This window comes from Puma concolor, chromosome D1, assembly GCF_028749965.1.
Source record: "Puma concolor isolate L17-30 chromosome D1, mPumCon1.1.hap2, whole genome shotgun sequence".
Classification (NCBI taxonomy): domain Eukaryota; kingdom Metazoa; phylum Chordata; class Mammalia; order Carnivora; family Felidae; genus Puma; species Puma concolor.
The window spans coordinates 96,275,112-96,294,662 of NC_141676.1; the positions used below are offsets into that span (position 1 = coordinate 96,275,112).

General features: G+C 47.9%; 1 protein-coding gene across 10 annotated transcripts in view; it reads right to left on the bottom strand.

Annotated features, from left to right (window-relative positions):
* Positions 1–19,551, bottom strand: part of GRAMD1B (GRAM domain containing 1B) — a 246,281-nt gene that overhangs the window by 123,993 nt on the left and 102,737 nt on the right. For 9 of the 10 annotated variants that reach the window (XM_086678817.1, XM_086678807.1, XM_086678806.1 and 6 more), the window contains exon 2: positions 14,235–14,312. In XM_086678817.1, the coding sequence (XP_086534943.1) occupies positions 14,235–14,312 (78 nt within the window). Of the gene's footprint in view, positions 1–3,894; positions 4,717–14,234; positions 14,313–19,551 lie in introns of those variants that run through there. The other variant, XM_086678816.1, reaches the window with a different exon arrangement.

A 19,551-nucleotide genomic window follows, 5' to 3' on the forward strand; every position in this document is an offset into this window, starting at 1 on the left:
GATCGAGCCCCACATCAGGCTCTGCACTGACAGCACGGAACCTCTGGGGAGGTACTCAGACACCGTCCACTCCCTCAGCCCCTCTCCCAATCCTGGGACCATCTGAACCAGGGTTACAATGCTTTCCTCTGCATTTTGATGGGAGACCTTCACCTTCAGACTAGGAAATAGCAAAGAGAAGGACGGAGCCCAGCTGTGAACTGTTTGTTGCTCACCCGTCAGAGGATAAGAAGAAAAGAAGCATTGAGCAGTCCGGAAAGTTGGTGACAGATAAGATGTAATGATTATTTTAATTACATATCCCCACGCACACGCACACACACCCCGCCCACCTTTCTCCTTGCTGCAGAATGGGGATTCTTGGTCTATGGAGCAACCAATAAGGGAAAACAGGAGCTAGGCACGACACCAGTGTCCCCGAGGGAGCCACGGGTCTGCCAGGGGCTCCCTGAAAAGAGATGCCACAGGCCAGGAACAGGGCACTGGGCTCTCCCTGTCCTGTTACTATTCACTGTTAAATTGTGTATTTGATGCTAGCTAGCTCAGGGATAACAGGAGGCTTTGGGCAACGGGGCACATTTCTCAAAGCCAGGTTCAAGACCACTCAAGTCAGAATCACTTTGGGATATGTGTTCACTGTGCAAATTCCTAGGCCCACCCCAGTCCACACGACTCAGAAGAGCCCAGGAAATCTGCACAGTGAACAAGTTATGCACACGATTCTGAAACCCATGCGATGCGGCCTCCCTGGTCTCCCAAGTAGGCTGTTCATCATCAAGGGACAGGAACACTTACTCATGCAAAATATTATAACTTATATATATTATGTTTCTTTTTATCTAACCCTTTTAAAACGTCTGTAATAAGCAAAACATTTAGTACAGCAGTGCACGCATATAATTTATATAAATATACACTGGTGGAGATAGCTCAGAAAATTTTCACTGAGACAGGGGTTTGCAACAAGGCTGGAGTATCGACTTCCGGTACGACGGCTTCTCGCCTCGCGGGGAAAGCAGGGAGTGGTCTCGGCAAACAGGTGCTCTGAGCTCACAGGATTCATCAGTAACAATCTGAGAAGAGAACTCCAGATTTTGACCTCCAACTGCGTCTCAACCCTGGAGTAAGAGGGAGGCAAAAAATTGCAGAGCAGGGCAAGCCGGAAGTGGAGTCCCTGCTTGAGCCCCCCAGAACTGTCACCCACTCACATTCCTTCTTCACCCTGGCTACAGGAGGATGGGATTTCACCCGGCAGGAGTGGGGGGAAGCGAGGGAATGAGGTTTACCATCTGCCTGCCAGTTGTCCCCATCTAAATCCCAACTATGGCATCAGCAGAGTGAGCGTCGTTTGCTGAGCTATAATTACTATCCCCCTTTCTCGGGCAGGAAAGGAGAAACGCTGGGGTAGGAGAAACACTGAGCAGGTGACGGTTACACCTGCAGACAGTTCTGCTGACAGCGACGGAAGCAGCCAGGACTGCCAGCGAGGAACTACAAACTGGGAACTAGAGAAGGGAGGGGAAAGCAGGAACACCCACTTGCTTCCCTGCCCAGACCTAAAATAAGGTCCTTCTCCCTCCTATTCAAATGCCATGTGTGCTGTCTGTCCAAGACCAGACCATCCCCCAAGGATAGGAGTACGTGGATCCAAGAAAGGAGAACAACAGGTGAGGGGCGGTCACTAACCACAGACCACGAGCATGAAAACGTCACACGATTAACAGATACAGAGGGGCTAGTCCGTGGCCCTCCGTCTGGAGCATAGTCACAGAATCCCACGATTATAGAACGCGAGAGGCTGGCAAAAACATCTTAGATAGTTACTCATGCGCCCGTTTACTCATTTAACAAATCTTTTCTTTTTTTTTTTTTGAAGGTTTATTTACTTATTTTTGAGAGAGAGCGAGCGAGAGCACACACACACGCGCGGGGGAGGGGCAGAGAGAAGAGAGGGAAAGAGAGAGTCCTAAGCAGGCTCTTCACGGTCAGCACAGAACCCAGTGCAGGGCTCGAACCCAGGAACCTTAAGATCATGACTTGAGCCAAAATCAAGAGTCGGGCAGACACTTAACCGACTGAGCCACCAGGCGCCCCTCCTTTAACCGATCTTTCCTGAGCACGTCCCATGTGTCAGGCACACACTAGTGAATGAAGCAAAGACAGTCCCCTGCTCTCATGGAGCTTAGTTAGGGCCCTAGTGGAGGAAACAGACGACACCAGGTCAACAGATAAATACAGCGACAAGATGGGTTAGCGCCAAAATGGAAAATAAGCTGGGCAAGTGAAGGCCGGGGTTTACGTGGACTGACTTCTCCTGGCCACTGAGGACTCGTTCGTGGCTTACCCGAACCAAGTTCTCCAACCTACACACAGCTCTCCAGCAGCTCAAAACTCATCTTCCGCTCTCCTCACAGGTTTAGCCCGAGTCTGCTGTTGGCTGGCAGTCACAACGACATCTACTGTGTCCCACACACAGGGCCAAGACCTTCTTCCATTTTGTGTCATTTTGATTCTCGCAGCCTCCACGAAAGAGGTACAGCTATCTCTATTCTTAAGGAAGGAAACATTCAGAGAGGGCAGGATTTTGCGAGAGCCCCAGAGCCAGTAAGTGGTAGAGCCAGAGCTTAATCGAAGGTTGTTCGGTTTTCAAAGCGTTTCTGAGTTCCACAAGACGACCGCTGAGGGATCGTGTCTCTGCCCCCAGCACCGTACCACAGGGTCGGAGAATCTCTTCTTCTGCCATTATCCCTTGGATTTTTGCTGTGTGCAGGGTACTGAGTGGTCGGTACCTGAGGAGTCATCTCGTAAGAGGAAGGACTCAGTCTCTGTTCACTGCCCTCAAAACTTCTGCCATGAGAACACCTCAGGGGAGACAACTCTTACCAATAGTTGGCTAAACACTTATGGGCATCCATGCCTACGTGTGTGCGAGAGAGTAAGAGACAGAGAGAGAGAATCAAGATCATCTACTGCACCTCCATCCCCAATCTACCTCCATTCAGTCTCTCTCACTACCTTTCCTCCATTTGTCCTACCTTTCCTTCCACTTACTGCTGTATTTCTCTTCACAAAAAAAAAAAAAAAAAAACACCCGGAAGCCTGCCCATAGGCTTACGTGCCCCTCTCTCTCCAACGCCCATCAGGCTCTGAGTTTAACTCAGATGCTAGGGGCTGGAACCTCTCTCTCCTCCAGGACACCTCCTCCCCTCTACTTGTCACAAAGGGACATATTCACCAGCGAGCCACCGCACCACAGTGCCGGTACAGTCCCCCCCCCCCCACCAGGAAAAAGCGCCCCACACCCGGTTTATCCTCACGTCTCCCCGGCAGTCTGCTCGAGTGGCCCTGGAGTCAGAGCAAAGTCCCAAGTGACTACACCTTGTAAGAAGTGAACGCACAGAGTCCGCACCCCCCAAATACCCCACTCACAGGTTCTCTCTCGCTGGAATGGAACTGTCGACACCCCAAAGGCACCGGACAGAATATTCCATTCTCTAGAGCACCTTTCTCTTGGGACCTCCAAGTTCTTTACCAACCTAAGTGATGTACCATGAGGGAGGAAAATTAACAAGCCCTGGCCAGTTACGAAGAGCGGGGAGAGCTGGACACATCCTTGGCAGACAGTAAGGCCCAGTCACGCGTTCCATCCATTCCGACCAAAGGCCACACAGCCTCGCCTGGCTGCACCCCTCTATCCCTTACCTTCAGCCTCTTGCGACAGCCCGCTCCTCCCTCCTGAGGGGCTGTCACTTGGCAAAGAACTACAACAGCCCCCGAACACGGGGGCCAGCCCCCCAAAGCCCTCCTGCCTCTGTGAAGAGCCCCGGGTCAACCCGGACCAGGCCAAGGGCCGAGTCCTCGTGTCCTACTTTCCAGGGGCCCCCTGCCACCTACTTGGCTCGTAGAAAGAACAGCTTCTTCCTCAGGGAGGAGACGTGGTAGTGACAGGCCTGCTTCACGGCCGTGCTGCAGGAGACTGTCTCGGAGCGCAGATTCTGTACCATGCTGGGCTCAGGGGAGGGCCCGCCACATGGCAGCTGGGACCTCAAGGGCTCGGGGCTCACTCCGGAGCTGCATGGACGTGCTGCTTTCGCGGCTCCTTCAGCTGTCCGCCGCAGCTCCTGCACGGGAGCCCTCCCGGCCCTGGTGTTCAGTCCCAGACACAGGCAGGTGGAGGGCCCCGGGGAGGGAGAGCCTGAGGCTCCCTGTTACCAGGATCCCCTCTGGCTGCGGCCCAAGCCACAGCTCCGAACAGAGCCCCGCTCCATCTTTCAACATCTGGCAAGGCTCTGGGCACTTGGTGAGTTTCCTCCTCTCCTTCGTCCTCCGCCAGGGAGGATGGGGCTGTACCTACATGTGATGTCAGCTGCTGGTGCCAGAGGGAGGGGGAGGGCCCGCGGGCACCGCTCCCAGAGGGTTTGCGACTGGGCTCCTTCCTCGTGGTGAGGGAGCTGGCCGAGAGGTCACCTGAGTGTCCACGGGGCCACGGGGAATTCGGTGCCCGGGCGGGTAGATGGAACTACACGGTGCTCTGGGAAATATGCTATTTGGGGCCAATTTCTGGGATCGGATCAGCAGAACTGAAAGCATCTTTCCTTCTACTAGGAGGCTATGGATTCTGGCGGCTAGACCTGAGGTGAAATTCCTGAGCCTGCACTCTGGCCTTTCCTTCCACCCCGGAGGCTTGCCCTGTGGCCTCAAATTCCATTACCTTGGTTCCTCCATTTGTTCGTTCACGAATTCCACAAGCATCTGCCGAGCACTTAACGCTATGCCAGACAGAAGAGATACCGTTTCTGTCCTCCGGGGTCTCCTGGGCTAGGGGGAGACAGAGAAGGGAACCACACAGCACATACCAGGAGGCCAGTGCTGGACAGAACGAACCACAGCCTCTCAGACAGGGGTGAAAAAACATGCTCTCCCTTCCCCAACCGGAAGAAACAAGGGTGAGTTCTGGTGAGACACGGAAGACGTGGGCATCTTTTCAGCCCGTCAGAGAAAAGGTGACACAGGCAACCCCCAAAGTGATTATACCCAAAGCTCACACTTATTCTCCGTCCACCTTCCTTGATCTTAGGAAATAATCTTTGTTTCTATTACACGGAGAAAATAGATCCTGCTGCTATCAGCCTCCTCGCCTTCCCACCACATGGCGTGTGAACTCACCTGCATCCACAGCCATTATGGTCTTTCCAAGGCCAATCTGTTCACCTGTGATCTAGATCTATCTTTCCTTGCCTCCTCCGAAACCTTGCTTCCTTATCTTCAGTAGGTGGTACCAGCCAAGCTGACCAAGTCGGAATCCCAGAACTAACTGTGAGGACCTCCCTGCTCTCTCACACTCTAAATCCAATCCATCACCAAGTCCTGGACATTTTAATCCTCTAAATGTATCCTGAACCCATCTGCTTCCCCCCCACACACACACCACACACACACACACCCCTACGACCACCATCTCAAATCCAAGCCACCCACATCCCTTAATTGGACTATTGTAACTGCCCCAGCTGATCTCCCTGCACCCGCCAGGGCCACCTCCACCCTTTCTCCACACTGCAATCTTTCCAGGATGCAAATGTGATGCTGTCGCCTCCCTTCTTAAAGACTCTCAATTGCTTCCTGATGCTCTTGGCATAAAGACTCAAGTCCTGGTCATGGCCAACCAAGTTCCTGCCCCCATTTCATCTCATCTCATCCCACTGCTTCCTGCTCACCTGTTGTGAACTCAACCACTCCACCCTGGCCCCGCCCCCTCTGTCTGGGGCCAGTTTCTTCGATATATACTCTCTCCCGGGACCCTTCCTTTAATGCACACACCCAAGTTTGTACTTTCTAAGCCATACCCTCAGGTGCGTTAATCCTGTCTCCTCGACAAGCCTGGAAACTCGGTGAATACCTACTGCACAACTGGTAAGTGTTTGTTGAGTGCATCAATGGATGATGTCCTCTCTGAAATTCACATCCTTGACCTGCGGGTTTCCACTTCGTAGATTTAAAGCATGCTGTGTCTCCCTATATTAAAACAAAAATTCTCCCCAATCACCACCGTTTTCTCCTCTAGCTTTCATCTCTATTTCTCTTCCTCCCAGGGAAACTCCTAGAATAAATTCTCCATGTTCAGTCTCTCCTCCCTTCCTTCCCATACACCCTTCTAAAACTAATTGGTGGTTCCCAGTGACATCCTAACGGCCACTGCAGAAGATCCTGTTTAGTGCTTACCTTCCCTATCTCTTTCCTCTTGGATTCTTCCTTCTCACCTCTGTATTTCTGTCTTTTCTACTTACTGGGCAATCTTTTGCAAATTCCGTCTTCCTTTGCCTTCTGCTTACACTCTGCTGATCCTGATTCTTGCCTCGACTACAATCTCATTGCCAAACAAGTAGTTTTAGTCCTGTCTCCTGAGCTTCAAACAGGTGCAGGCCACTGGCTAGTGTATCTACCTCTCCACCAACACGCTCGACGTGTCTAAATTAAATCCACTATCACTTCCACACTTCAAATTCTTCCCCCTTTACTCAGTATTTTAATAACAATAATATATTAATAACCAGAGCAAGCACCAGGCACTATTCAAATTGTTGTAGACGACACACACATACGCACGCTCCTCCCAATAACTCATGAAGTATGAACTATTATTATACCCATTTCATAGATGAGGAGACTGAGGCACAGAGGTGAAGTGGTTTGCTCAAGGTCACACAGCACGCAGTTGGAAGCATAATCAGAACCCAGGTAGGCATTAAACCTGTGGACTATGCTACCTTTTATTTGCTGCTCCCACTAGAAACCTTAGGCTCACACTAGGTACCCTTCCTCAACCCAGATGTAGATAAGCTTTGCCAAACCTACTTAACAAACTTCTTCAACTGGTTCCTCCTTTTCCGTCCTCACTACCATTTATTCAGAAATGTGCCCATCTGGTCTTGGCTTAAACATCACCAGGTCAGTAAGGTGACCCTTCCTGCTTAAGAGTTGTCCTAAAAAGCCTTGGTCCGCTGTATCACTCTTTTTCATTTTCTCTATAGCCCTTGTTACCATTTGGTGCTTTCTTATTCACTTGTTTGTTTATATCTGTGTCCACTTGCAATAACATAAGCATCAAGAGATGGGGGACAAGTTACCTGTTCATGGCTGCGGCCCCCAACATTTACAAGAGTAGCTAGCTGATAGTATGTGCTCAATAAATGCTTGTTAAATGAGGGAACGATTAGGTAAATCATTGTCAGTTTCCTTCCTTGTCTGTCTGCTTTCAACGAAGCCCCTTAAATCCATCTCTCCCACTAGGACCAAAGTGACTTTTGTCACCAAGAGTATCTGTAAGTGATCTGGGCACCCCCTTCATCAAAACCTCTCCCTCATTTCTCCTCCCCTATAAGGAAGCCCACTCTGTCACAGCGGGCTGTGGCAGGACCGGCACCTGTCTACCTGTGCAAAGATGATTGCTAGCCACTCACTAGCCACTCCCCTCCTGGGACATGATCCGCAGCAATACCGAAGTATCTGAAGTCCCTGAACATGCCTGGCTTTCTCACGCCTCCCTGCTTATGTACATCTTGTTCTGTCGCCTGCGAATGCAGCCCGTGTGACAGATTCCTACTCATCTTGTAGCTCTCAGCAAGGCACATCTCCTTCTGTGGAGTCTTTCTGGATCCCTCGGGCTCCTCCTCCCTTTTCCCTGCTCTCGCCCCAAGCACAGTAGCTGTGCTACGCTGGGGCAAATCTGGTAGCTCCACTGAGCCTCCGTTTCTTACACTCTAATGTGCAGGTAATAACAGCATCTATTTGATGGGGCTGTTGAGAGGACTGCATTTCAAAGTCTGTGCAAGACGCATGGCACAGGGTTAGACGCGATAAGTGAACAAATTCTTCCGTGTTATTACTGTATACAGAATTCCGAGTCCATTATAAAACATGACATTATAGGTGTGTCTCACCATGAGACAACAAGGTGCCCAAGGGGAACTACTGGGCTTTCATCTATTTATTCTTAGTGTCCACATCTGACATTTTATGGGCGATCAATATCCTACGTGTTCTTTCTGTCTCTGCTTCTTCAAGGACAGCAGAGTATATATAGATCCGCTAGGAAACAGAGTGAAATCTCACATCATCAGCTACCACTCACTAAGCACCTGCTAAGTACCGAGCACCTTACACATATTATCTCATTTATTTCTTTCAAGGAAAGACTTTCATAGATGAGTAAACGAGGGTGAGTAAAGCTAAGTAAGGTGCTTTTAAAAATGCAGTTAATAAGGAAGAAGGTTAGTCGAACACCTAAGTGGGTCTGACTTCAAGGTCTGGATCTGTCTTTCTAGGACACCACACACACAGCCCGCCAGCGAGGAAACCTCTCTATCCATCTCACAGCCTGGACTCTAGCAGGCTCCCCAGTATCTTAACAAGGGTTTGGGGCGCACGTGTCTGCACGCAGAAATGGATACGTGAACGCACACAGCCTGGCCTCAGCGCTCGGTTAGTCCCCTGCCCTGTCTGGGTCTCAACCTTCCTACCACTGAAAGGCTTCCTGGTCGACCGAGACCACGTTTTGTTGACACTAACATTGTGTACATAAAGTCCTTAGTAAAATAGCTCCTTTTTCTACAGCCCTGGCTGTTTGACAGTTCCTGCCATTCTGTGAATGTACCAAATAAAGATCTGGCAACGTGAGGAACCCTGACAATTGGTCCAGTTTGGGCTGAACCAGGGAACCAATTTTTTTTAAGTGTACCCCTGGCTTTACCCTAGAAGCATGAAAATGGATCTATGCCCCACATTCAATGACGCACACACACACACAGACTTTGGGAAAGCTGGATCTATTCTGCTTTCTTTCCACTAGAAACCTGAGGGCGTTATTCCTATCTCTGAGACAACCCTCATTTCCAAAAAGCTGATTCTCTTCCTCAAATCAACTTTTCTTGATGCACACCTGCCCAGGAAATGACTTCCTCCCTGTACCCACCCACCCTCTGCCCCTATCACAGTTCCAAAGGCTTTTTTCTTCAGGAATCAACACTGATGTGAATGAGAAGAAAAATTCTCAGAAGCCCTAGGACTTGGACAGCACACCGAGGCATTTCCCCCTTTGCTGCCATGTAGACATTTGTTAAGCTAAGTAGGACAGCTAGTTTATCTCTAAATATTGTATCTATTCTGAACCTCATACAAGAAAAAGGAAAAGTGATGTTTTATTTAACCAGTTGAAAGTATACCTCACCCAGACTTCAAGCTATACTACAAAGCTGTAATCACCAAGACAGCATGGTACTGGCACAAGAACAGACACTCAGAAAAATGGAACAGAATAGAGAACCCAGAAAGGGACCCACAAACGTATGACCAACTAATCTTTGACAAAGCAGGAGAGAATATCCAATGGAATCAAGACAGTCTCTTCAGCAAGTGGTGCTGGGAAAACTGGACAGAGACATGCAGACGGACCACTTTCTTACACCATACACAAAAATAAACTCAAAATGAATGAAAGACCTAAATGTAAGACAGGAAGCCATCAGAATCCTCGAGGAGAGGGGCGCCTGGGTGGCGCAGTCGGTTAAGCGTCCGACTTCAGTCAGGTCACGATCTTGCGGTCTGTGAGTTCGAGCCCCGCGTCAGGCTCTGGGCTGATGGCTCAGAGCCTGGAACCTGTTTCCGATTCTGTGTCTCCCTCTTTCTCTGCCCCTCCCCCATTCATGCTCTGTCTCTCTCTGTCCCAAATAAATAAATAAACGTTGAAAAAAAAAAATTAAAAAAAAAAAGAATCCTCGAGGAGAAAGCAGGCAAAAACCTCTTTGATCTTGCCCACAGCAACTTCTTACTCAACACGTCTCTGGAGACAAGGGAAACAAAAGCAAAAATGAACTATTGGGAACTCATCAAAATAAAAAGCTTCTGCACAGCGAAGGAAACAATCAGCAAAACTAAAAGGCAACCGACAGAATGGGAGAAGATATTTGCAAACGACATATCAGATAAAGGGTTAGTATCCCAAGTCTATAAAGAACTTACCAAACTCAACACCCAAAAAACAAATAATCCAGTGAAGAAATGGGCAAAAGACATGAATAGACACTTCTCCAAAGAAGACATCCAGATGGCCAACCGACACAGGAAAAAATGCTCCACATCACTCATCATCAAGGAAATACAAATCAAAACCACAATGAGATACCACCTCACACCTGTCAGAATGGCTAACATTAACAACTCAGGCAACAACAGATGTTGGCAAGGATGTGGAGAAAGAGGATCTCTTTTGCATTGTTGGTGGCAATGCAAGCTGGTGCAGCCACTCTGGAAAACGGTATGGAGGTTCCTCAAAAAATTAAAAATAAAACTACCCTACGACCCAGCAATTGCATTACTAGGTATTTATCTAAGGGATACAGGTATGCTGTTTTGAAGGGACACATGCACCCCCATGTTTATAGCAGCACTATCAACAATAAGCAAAGTATGGAAAGAGCCCAAATGTCCATCGATGGATGAATGGATAAAGAAGATGTGGTATATATATACAATGGAGTATTACTCGGCAATCAAAAAGAATGAAATCTTGCCATTTGCAACTACGTTGATGGAACTACGTGGAGGGTATTATGCTAAGTGAAATTAGTCAGAGAAAGACAAAAATCATATGACTTCACTCATATGAGGACTTTAAGAGATAAAACAGATGAACATAAGGGAAGGGAAACAAAAATAATATAAAAACGGGGAGGGAGACAAAACATAAGAGACTCTTAAATACAGAGGGCAAACAGAGGGTTACTGGAGGGGTTGTGGGATGGGGGAGGGGCTAAATGAGGAAGGGGCATTAAGGAATCTACTCCTGAAATCACTGTTGCACTATATGCTAACTAATTTGGATGTAAATTAAAAAAAACTTAAATTAAAAAAAGAAAAAAGAAATATAATTCTGTAAAAGAAAAAAGAAAAAGAAAGAAAGAAAGAAAGAAAGAAAGAAAGAAAGAAAGAAAGAAAGAAAGAATACCTCCTACTTAAGGATTAGAATTTTTATCTGTGAGGCAGAAGCAATCAATGTTAATTTTTTTTTTTTTTTTTTGCCTGCTCTATGAAACTATCCTTCATCTGATAATTGACCACGTGGTTTGGAGAATTAGGAGCAGCTACAGAAAAGGGTCCATATTTCCCACCGACTTGACCATTTTCGATCCATAATACCTGCTCTGCGGCCTCCCATGGAAATTCTCAAGGGTAAATGACATTCCACTAAGGCTTGGCCTCTGTAGGAAATGCCGCCATACCCAGCAGGGGGCACTGTCCATTCAATGGGGCCCAGAGTGAGGAGCAGGAAGTGGGATCCCCACCACAGCTGAAAATCTCCCCAGGGTCTGGATCTCACGCTTGCCCCAGGCCAGGATAACTGCAGACCAACATCCAAAACACCCCAGAGAGTCTCTTAATTGGGTAAAAACATATTATAGAAGGATTAGGGGCAGGGCGTAAGGGTTTGTTCTGAACTGAGACTGGTGATTAATTAGCACTCTGAGGACTTGTTCTCTCCAGGAGAACCAACTGGATGAGAAGAAAAGAAAAAGACTTCCTTCAGAATGGCCATCGTGGAACACATACCAGTCCTGAGCTTCTGGGAGGAGGGGGTCCGCAGAGATCACCATGGGAGGCATACTTCTGATCAGAGCTTTGTTTCCTGTACTGCCCAAGGGGAGCTGAAGAGTTTAGGGGCCTTTCAGGGGGCCAGGGATGGGAAGGCCCAGGGAAGACATCCGAGGACTTTTCTGGGCAGAGGTTCAGACTGGAGAACCTTTGCAACATTTCATTTGGTTGAGGAAGTGGGTAGAGAAGGAGCTAGAATATGATTCATATCAACGTACAACCCCAAAGAGAAAACGAAAGACAGAGCTCTCTCTAATGCTCAGGTAGTCATGTCCTGGAGTAAGAGATGAAGTTTGCCTCGGGAGAAACATTTTAGAGCCTGCAACTCACGGCCTAGTCCTCTCTCCCAGGACGGGTCGGGACACTTCAGGAGATGTGCGATGTCCAAGCACAAGGGAAGGGAGTTGAGCCAGGGGGACTCCACGGCCCCCTTTTTCAATTTTTTTTTCTTTAACATTTATTTATTATTGAGAGACAGAGAGACACAGAGCGTGAGCAGGGAAGGGGTAGAGAGAGGGGGAGACAGAATCTGAAGCAGGCTCCAGGCTCTGAGCTGTCAGCACAGAGCCCGAGATGGGGCTCGAACTCACAAACCGCGAGATCATGACCTGAGCCCAAGTCGGTTACCTAACTGACTGAGCCACCCAGGTGCCCCCACAGCCCTCTTTCTGTAAATTTTTTAATTTTTTGTTAATTTTGAGAGTATGGTTGATGAAACCCAGAAAGCACTGACAAGAGAGTGTATGGGCCACTGGAGAGACAGAAGGAACTGCCATCAGATGGCAACTGAGGAAGCATCTTAACAAGATTGATTAGTCTTTACCCCTGGGGGCCCCCTGCCTCCTATCCCCTCAGTTTGAATTGATGAGCTAAACTGATACTTGAGGACTAGAGCAGAACCCATACAACTTTATAATGCAAAGAGATCTATGAAAGGATTAGCAAGGCCCCACCCTCTCCCCAGGAGACAGTCCCCTTTTGATCCACTATGAGCTGTAGCTTGAACACTTCTATTGAGGGGATAGTACGTATCTCTGCAAGGCCTATACCATTACAGTCCAGCTGTAACCACAGAATTCTTCCTTACCCAGAGCTGAAATGCTTCTCCCTATGACCTCTCCCGCTCTAGCTCTATTTCTTAGGCTTCCAGGTATTTAAAGAGCAGTTGTTAGAGTCACTGAAACCCTTCTCTTTTCCAGGCTAAGCCATTTTCCTTCAACTGGTCCTTATCATACTACGTTATCATCGTGATCCTTCCTTCCAGATTCTTAATTTATCAATACATGTATTTCCAAAGAACTAGACACGATACACCACATATGGTCAAACCAGTACAGACTAGGAAGATCTTTTTCTCTTTCTAATCCATGCTCCACACTTCCATGAATGAATTCGGACTTTCAAAGATCATCTGGTCCCTGTGTCAACCTATGGGTTCGTAATTTTGCTGGTAAATAAAACCCCCAGGTTCTTTTTCACATGAAATCCTGTCAAGGTAGGCTCCCTGTGGCAATCCTATAGGTAAGCAACTACTCTAGGGGCGCCTGGGCGGCTCAATCGGTTAAGCGCCCGACTCTTGACTTCAGCTCAGGCCATGATTTCATGGTTCTTGAGGGCTCAGTGACAGTACAGAGCCTGCTTGGGATACCTCGCTCTCTGCCCCTTCCCTGCTTGCTCTCTCTCTCTCTCTCTCTCAAAATAAATAAACTTAAAAAAAAAAAAACTATTCTACTATAGATTTATAAGCACATAATATAAATATAATGGCACATTTCCTTCAAAAAAAATCTTGTCATTGGCGCCCACGGTTCCATCTGAAATACTAAATCCTGAGCCTGTCATCCTTGGTCTTCTCTCTCTATTCCCTCTCAGCTGACTGTCTGCCAGAAGTCTGATAAATGACATAGAAGTACCTTCTCCTTTCTCATTCAGTTTGTTGACAAAAACCAGAGCTGGACCAAAAGCAGAGCCCCGCGGCATGCCAACCGAAACCCCCCTTTCGTCAGCATCAGTGCGGTCAACGTGCCCTGGCACAGTTTCACCCGCTACAGCAGACCCCCGTCCGCCGCGCACGGGCACTACGGGACGACGTAGACGCCGGCTGGTGCTCCCATCCTCAGGGTTTAACGAGTCAGACCCCAAGAGCCTCTCCCTCCTCCCTGCCCCCTGCCTATCTATCCACCCTCATTCACCTCTGACATCACAGTCCACCCTTACCCCGGTGCTCTGCCACCACCTGATGCCACACACGGCACGCCAGGCCACGCGGCTCTTCTTCAGGCACATCCACCCGGCAACCCAGCCGCTAAGATGTGCCTCAAGCCAAGTCCACGCTGAGGTCCTCCCGGGATCTCTGATTGGCCACCTACTGGCTTTGCTCCTTGCCGAACACCAAAAGCCTTTAGAGCCAGTCCCTTGGTGCTACACCCTCTCACTTCCTGGGCGAATGTCCTGTCTTCCTGGCCAGTCTGAGCACAGACATCTGGAAGCCTCCTCCCACCCTGCCTTTGCCCACGGTTCTCCAGGCACCGGAAGGACGATCATGCGCAAACATTTCAGCCCACCGCTCCCCCCACTCTTGGCCTTACCTTTCTTCCCGCGCTCGAGGACTCAGGAACCTGCTGGAATCATCGTCGTGGCTGCTCTGCTGGCTACTCTGCTGGCTGCTGCAGAAAGACACAGGATGTGAGCCGTTAACTTCTTTCTCAACCCTGGGGGAGGTCAGCTCAACTCCACAGCTTGACAAAGAAACGGGGTTACAAAATTTTAAAGACACAAGTTCCCCCATGTAACTCTGTACACAGAGAGTGTACTGACAGGCAATAGATAGGAGAAAGGATACAAATGTGATGCAAACTCCACCCAGCTCATTTGAGGCAGAAGTGGAAAATCTCGACCTGTTGCCTTATTCTTCCTTGGGGACCTAATCTCAGTGAGCAAATCCCTCCAGTACTTTTTATACGTGGGCTTCTTAATCCATATGCCAGGGTAACAATCCCACGTTTCTTCAACCTCACTGGAGACTCTCAAGATGCAGGGGCGGGGGCGGGGGCGGGGGGGGGGGGGGGAGGGAGGGGGGGAGAAGGAGAGTTCCAGTAGGGAGAAAGACCTGATGGGGGCAGGGGTCACCAGGCCTGCTTCTCTTCTTCCTGGGAAGGCCAAGGAGGGATTAGAGGGCAGAGTCCCTCCACCCCAGCCCAAGATGATTCAAGTTCACAGAGCTCTTTAAAGTGCTTACGCTGAAGTTATAGTAGATGGAATTCAGCCACCTTTCATTTTACTTGAGAGAGAAAAGCTGTTCAGACATCTTATGACACTAACTGAACTATGAACAAATAATTTTTTTTTTTTTTAACTAATCCAAACATCTGATCAGCAGTCCAGAAACTACAGCCCCCCCGCCCCCAGGCCAAATCTGAAGTTGCCTGTTGTTTTTTTCTTTTACGGTCCCTTGAGAATGGTGTTAAAAAAAAAAAAATGATTGGGGGGGGAACTCAAAACAAGAATACTATTTCATGACACATGATGATTATATGAAATTCAAATTTCATAATCGTTAATAAAGTTTTATTGGCACACAGCCATACCTATTCATTTACATATTATCTATGGCTGCTGTTTACCTACAATGGCAAACTGAATAGTTAAGGCACCACTGTAAGTTATGCAGTGAGCTCATTAGACCCACAAAACCTAAAATATTTTATCTGTCCCCTAACCAAAAAAATTAGCAAACCCTGTGCTTTGCATTGATTTTATTAATGGTAAATTCCTATTACCATAAATGTCGCTATAACTCAGGCTCCAGTATAACCAAAATTGTTTTCTTGTTCTGATGGATTGCTCACCACTGAAAAATTCATTGATCTCCACAGAGCATATTCCTTCCACTAGATCCCCAGGACGCTGAGCCTCTGAACAGTCTTGTAGGGTAAGGGCTTGTTCACTCCCAACCAAAGAAGCACATAATTTCATGTGTGTGTGTGAGGGAAGTTATAACCATGCTCTTATATTCCATTCTTTCAACAAGAAGTAAATGAACTTAGAAGCAATTGATATCAAGTTTTCAAACACATACACCCCCTAGAAATCAAAACAGCACCAAACACAGAGCCTCCACTTGCCTGGCAGAACTGAAGTGTGTATACCAGCCCTTCCTCTCTCATTTACTCTACACCTAGCACTTTTTTGCCACTTACTTGTTCACTGTGGAGTGGCTACTCATCACACCCCCTTCCCAAGGTCTCAGAGACTTGCCTGTTAAAAACTCCTCATTGCAAAACTGTGCTATAATGTTGCTGACCGTGGGATTTCTTACGTTGGGACTAACTTGCTATAATGCATCACGTACCGTCTCCTACGTAACCTGGAATGTGGTCTGTACTCCACAGCAGGCAACTCACAGATGGTCGCAACAGAGCAGACAGCTCCAAAGGCAAGGATTAAGAGAGGAATACCAGCCTATACCACTGGCAGCACACGTGAGGAGAAGCAGAAGGGAGGGGGTCTGGAGCCCAGTGTTGGGCACTAACAGCCAATGGGGCTCAACAAACCCAAAGGACCACGATCAGCATCGCAGCCTCTTCAAGGAAGAGACTGTGCTTGGCTCCATTTAAGCTAGTCTTCCTTCTCACCCTACCCGCTCTCTGGCAATCAAAACTTAAAGTTAAGCTAATACTGGGGCTCCCAGAATGAAAGGATGATGTACCGCGGTGTCAGAAAAAGGATTCGGAGCTGTTATTAGCAAGCTGTCTCACTAGATGGCACTGTTGCCTTTGAAGTCAGAACTTCATCCATCCAACGCTTCTGAAATTCAAACTAGAACCAACATTCTGGTGCCCCCTCTTGGCCTTGCCGTGGCTCAGGAAGCAGTTCGGACGGTGGAGATGAAAGCGACAATGGATCACCTTCAACCTGTTTGTTGGTTCTAAATAACCAAGAAATAACCTACATGCGCTAGACAAGTATTGACGTAAATGGCCTCCATGTGCACATGTGCCGACAAGAGGCGGCATCAAGGCAGCGATGAAGGTCTAGACTCTGGAATATGCTGTCGGGGACGGAATCCAAGCTCCTCGCTTCCTAGTTATATGACGCTGAGCAAATTACTTAATGTCATTCTCCTTACCTACAAAATGGAGATAGATGTTGATGATAGTTCTTATCTCATAAAGCTGTTGTGAAGATTAAAGAATGAACATATGTGAAGTATGGGGAACAGTGAGTGCCTGGCGCACATTAAATGCTGTATATAACTGCTATTATTATTATGTGTTAAGGCATCGTTTTGTGGGTCACGGACAATGAAGACATCAATCGGGTTAAGGATCCTGCTCTCAAGGTGTTTAGAATCTGGAACGTAAGAGTCGATGTAAGCAACTACCTTTAAAAAAAATTTTTTTTTCAACGTTTTTTTATTTATTTTTGGGACAGAGAGAGACAGAGCATGAACGGGGGAGGGGCAGAGAGAGAGGGAGACACAGAATCGGAAACAGGCTCCAGGCTCTGAGCCATCAGCCCAGAGCCCGACGCGGGGCTCGAACTCACGGACCGCGAGATCGTGACCTGGCTGAAGTCTGACGCTCAACCGACTGCGCCACCCAGGCGCCCCAGCAACTACCTTTAAAAGCAAACATCGTAACTCTTGGAAGTAAACACTAAATGCTACAGAAACATAAACTACTTGGGGCCAGGAAGAGAAGGAGTGGCTGGATGACAAGGGTTTCAGCGCGGACACTTGAAATTCAGATAGATCCAGGACAGACAGAACTGAAGAGAAGGACATTCTATTTTCGTTCCATTTACCACACACTTATCATGTACCAGGCACTGTGCTAGGAGACAAGGACACAGAGGCACAGATAGTCACCATGCACTGCGGTGTGGCCACTCTACAAAGATGGACGAAGGGCAGATGGCAGACACTTCTGTTGGGGGCAGGCGGGGACCACGTCAGACAGGTGGACGCTGAACAAGAGGGACTGCACATAAATCCATGGTGGCGGCAGCCACAGGGTGCACAGGGTGCACAGGGTGCTTCCTCCTTTACAGCTCCCAGGAGGGGACTAGTCCTGTCTCCTCCCGTTCATTCTTGGAACTTGTTTTTCGATAGTCTTACGTAAGTGAGATGGATGCCAAGCACTCCTCCGCGCAATCCCCATGAAATAATATTGTTGGGCAGAATCTCCAGAGATTGAGATGTTGCCTCACCCTCTCACATAAACTCTTTCCATTCTTCTCTTAAATGAACCTGATTCAAATGAAAACAGAGCTCCTGGAAGAGGGGCAGCTCATCTTGCTCCCTGAATGAAATCTATCAGTATCCTGAGGTCATGGAAAAAGCGACCACCAGAGTAGGGTGTTTCCGGAGTTATGGAATGCCAGAGGTCAAGGGCCACATCCCCAACCTCTCCATTTTAAGGGAAGGCCTTGGTGACACTGAGTGCCCCATCTGGGCTCTACAGCTTAAAGTGAAGAACTTGGAAGAAGTCCAGCAGGGGGCACTAACGGATAAAAATGTTAGAAAACCTTAAAAAAAAAAAAAACAAAAAAAACAACCAACTCTGAACAAAGATTTGGATCTAGGCTCTAGGTGACTGAATATAGGCTTACCATGGAAAGGAAAGAAATTTGTACAGGCAACTGTTTGCTATTCCCCCAAGACGGCTAAAGAAGTAAATCCCTCCTGTTGTAAATTCAAGCTTTAGATGAAAACCACTGTATAAATTAAATTTTGAAACACTAGAGTGTGTTACTAAATCAGGTGAGGAAGCGGCTTCTTTAAATTCCAGAATATTCCGAAGGGACATCAGCTGAAACAAATCAGATCCGTAATCCTGTTTTTATTCTCCACCAGCAAACTAGTGCTTGGAGCTTATCCTCGAAGGTCATATCAAACCAGTAACATTAGCACAAGCTGGGAAAAATACGTTGTAATCTGAGCCAAAGCACACCTCAAAAGACAGAAGATCATAGACAATGGCCAGGAAGCTCCGCGGTGCAGGCTGGGTAAATCCCATGATTCCACTGATCTCCCTTCCTCCCTCCCCCAACCCAGAACACCTGCAGAAAGTACAGGCTAAACCCACAAGCCACCAGGAAGGTGTCCTTTTGCCCTCTGGAAAGTACAGCTTCCCTGATAGGGAGACTCAATTTGCCATCTTTCCTGAGTGGGTGCTTCATATGCAAAAACAGCTTTCTCTCCCAGACAATACTAAAGGGGTCATGGCCTCCTAAGCCCAGAGTGGGTTTTGAGAGACTGGGGGGATTCCAAGCAGGTACAGGGAGGGGCAAGCTGTTATTTCCAGAGCCTAATGGAAACCATCCATTTACCCACACTATGGCTGTACAGACTATCAAATTTCTTTGCTTTCGGCTGTCACCAGAGCAATCTAGAGTGTTACCTCATGCTAACTGGAAGCTTCAAGACTCAGAGTGGCTTTGATTGATATATGTCTTTGATATGGGGAGAGACATTATTTTCGGCAGTGGGTGTAGTAGGAATAGCACAGAGAAAGACCAACCTAGGTTTGCCCTGGCTTTATTGGCCCTCTGCTTTGGCCAAGTCCCTTACCCTCTTTTAGCCTATTTCCCCCCAAATTAGAGAATGGTGTTGAGGATTAAGCGGTGAGTCATCCAATCACAATATCTGAGTTCAGGATTTAGAGTCAGCGGGACACAAGTTCTAGTCCCGACTTTGCCACTTAGCAGGACGACATTGGGTAAGTTATTTAACTTTTCTAAGTGTCAGATGTGGGTATACCCCCAAATGATTGCAGTGAGGATTAGACACAGGAGAAATCATGTATATAAAAAGTGTCTAGGGCAGTATCTGAGCTTTGGTGGGTGTACCGTCAATGGTGGACGTCAACTGTATTCAATACTCAGTTAGTTTGGCAGGTAAAT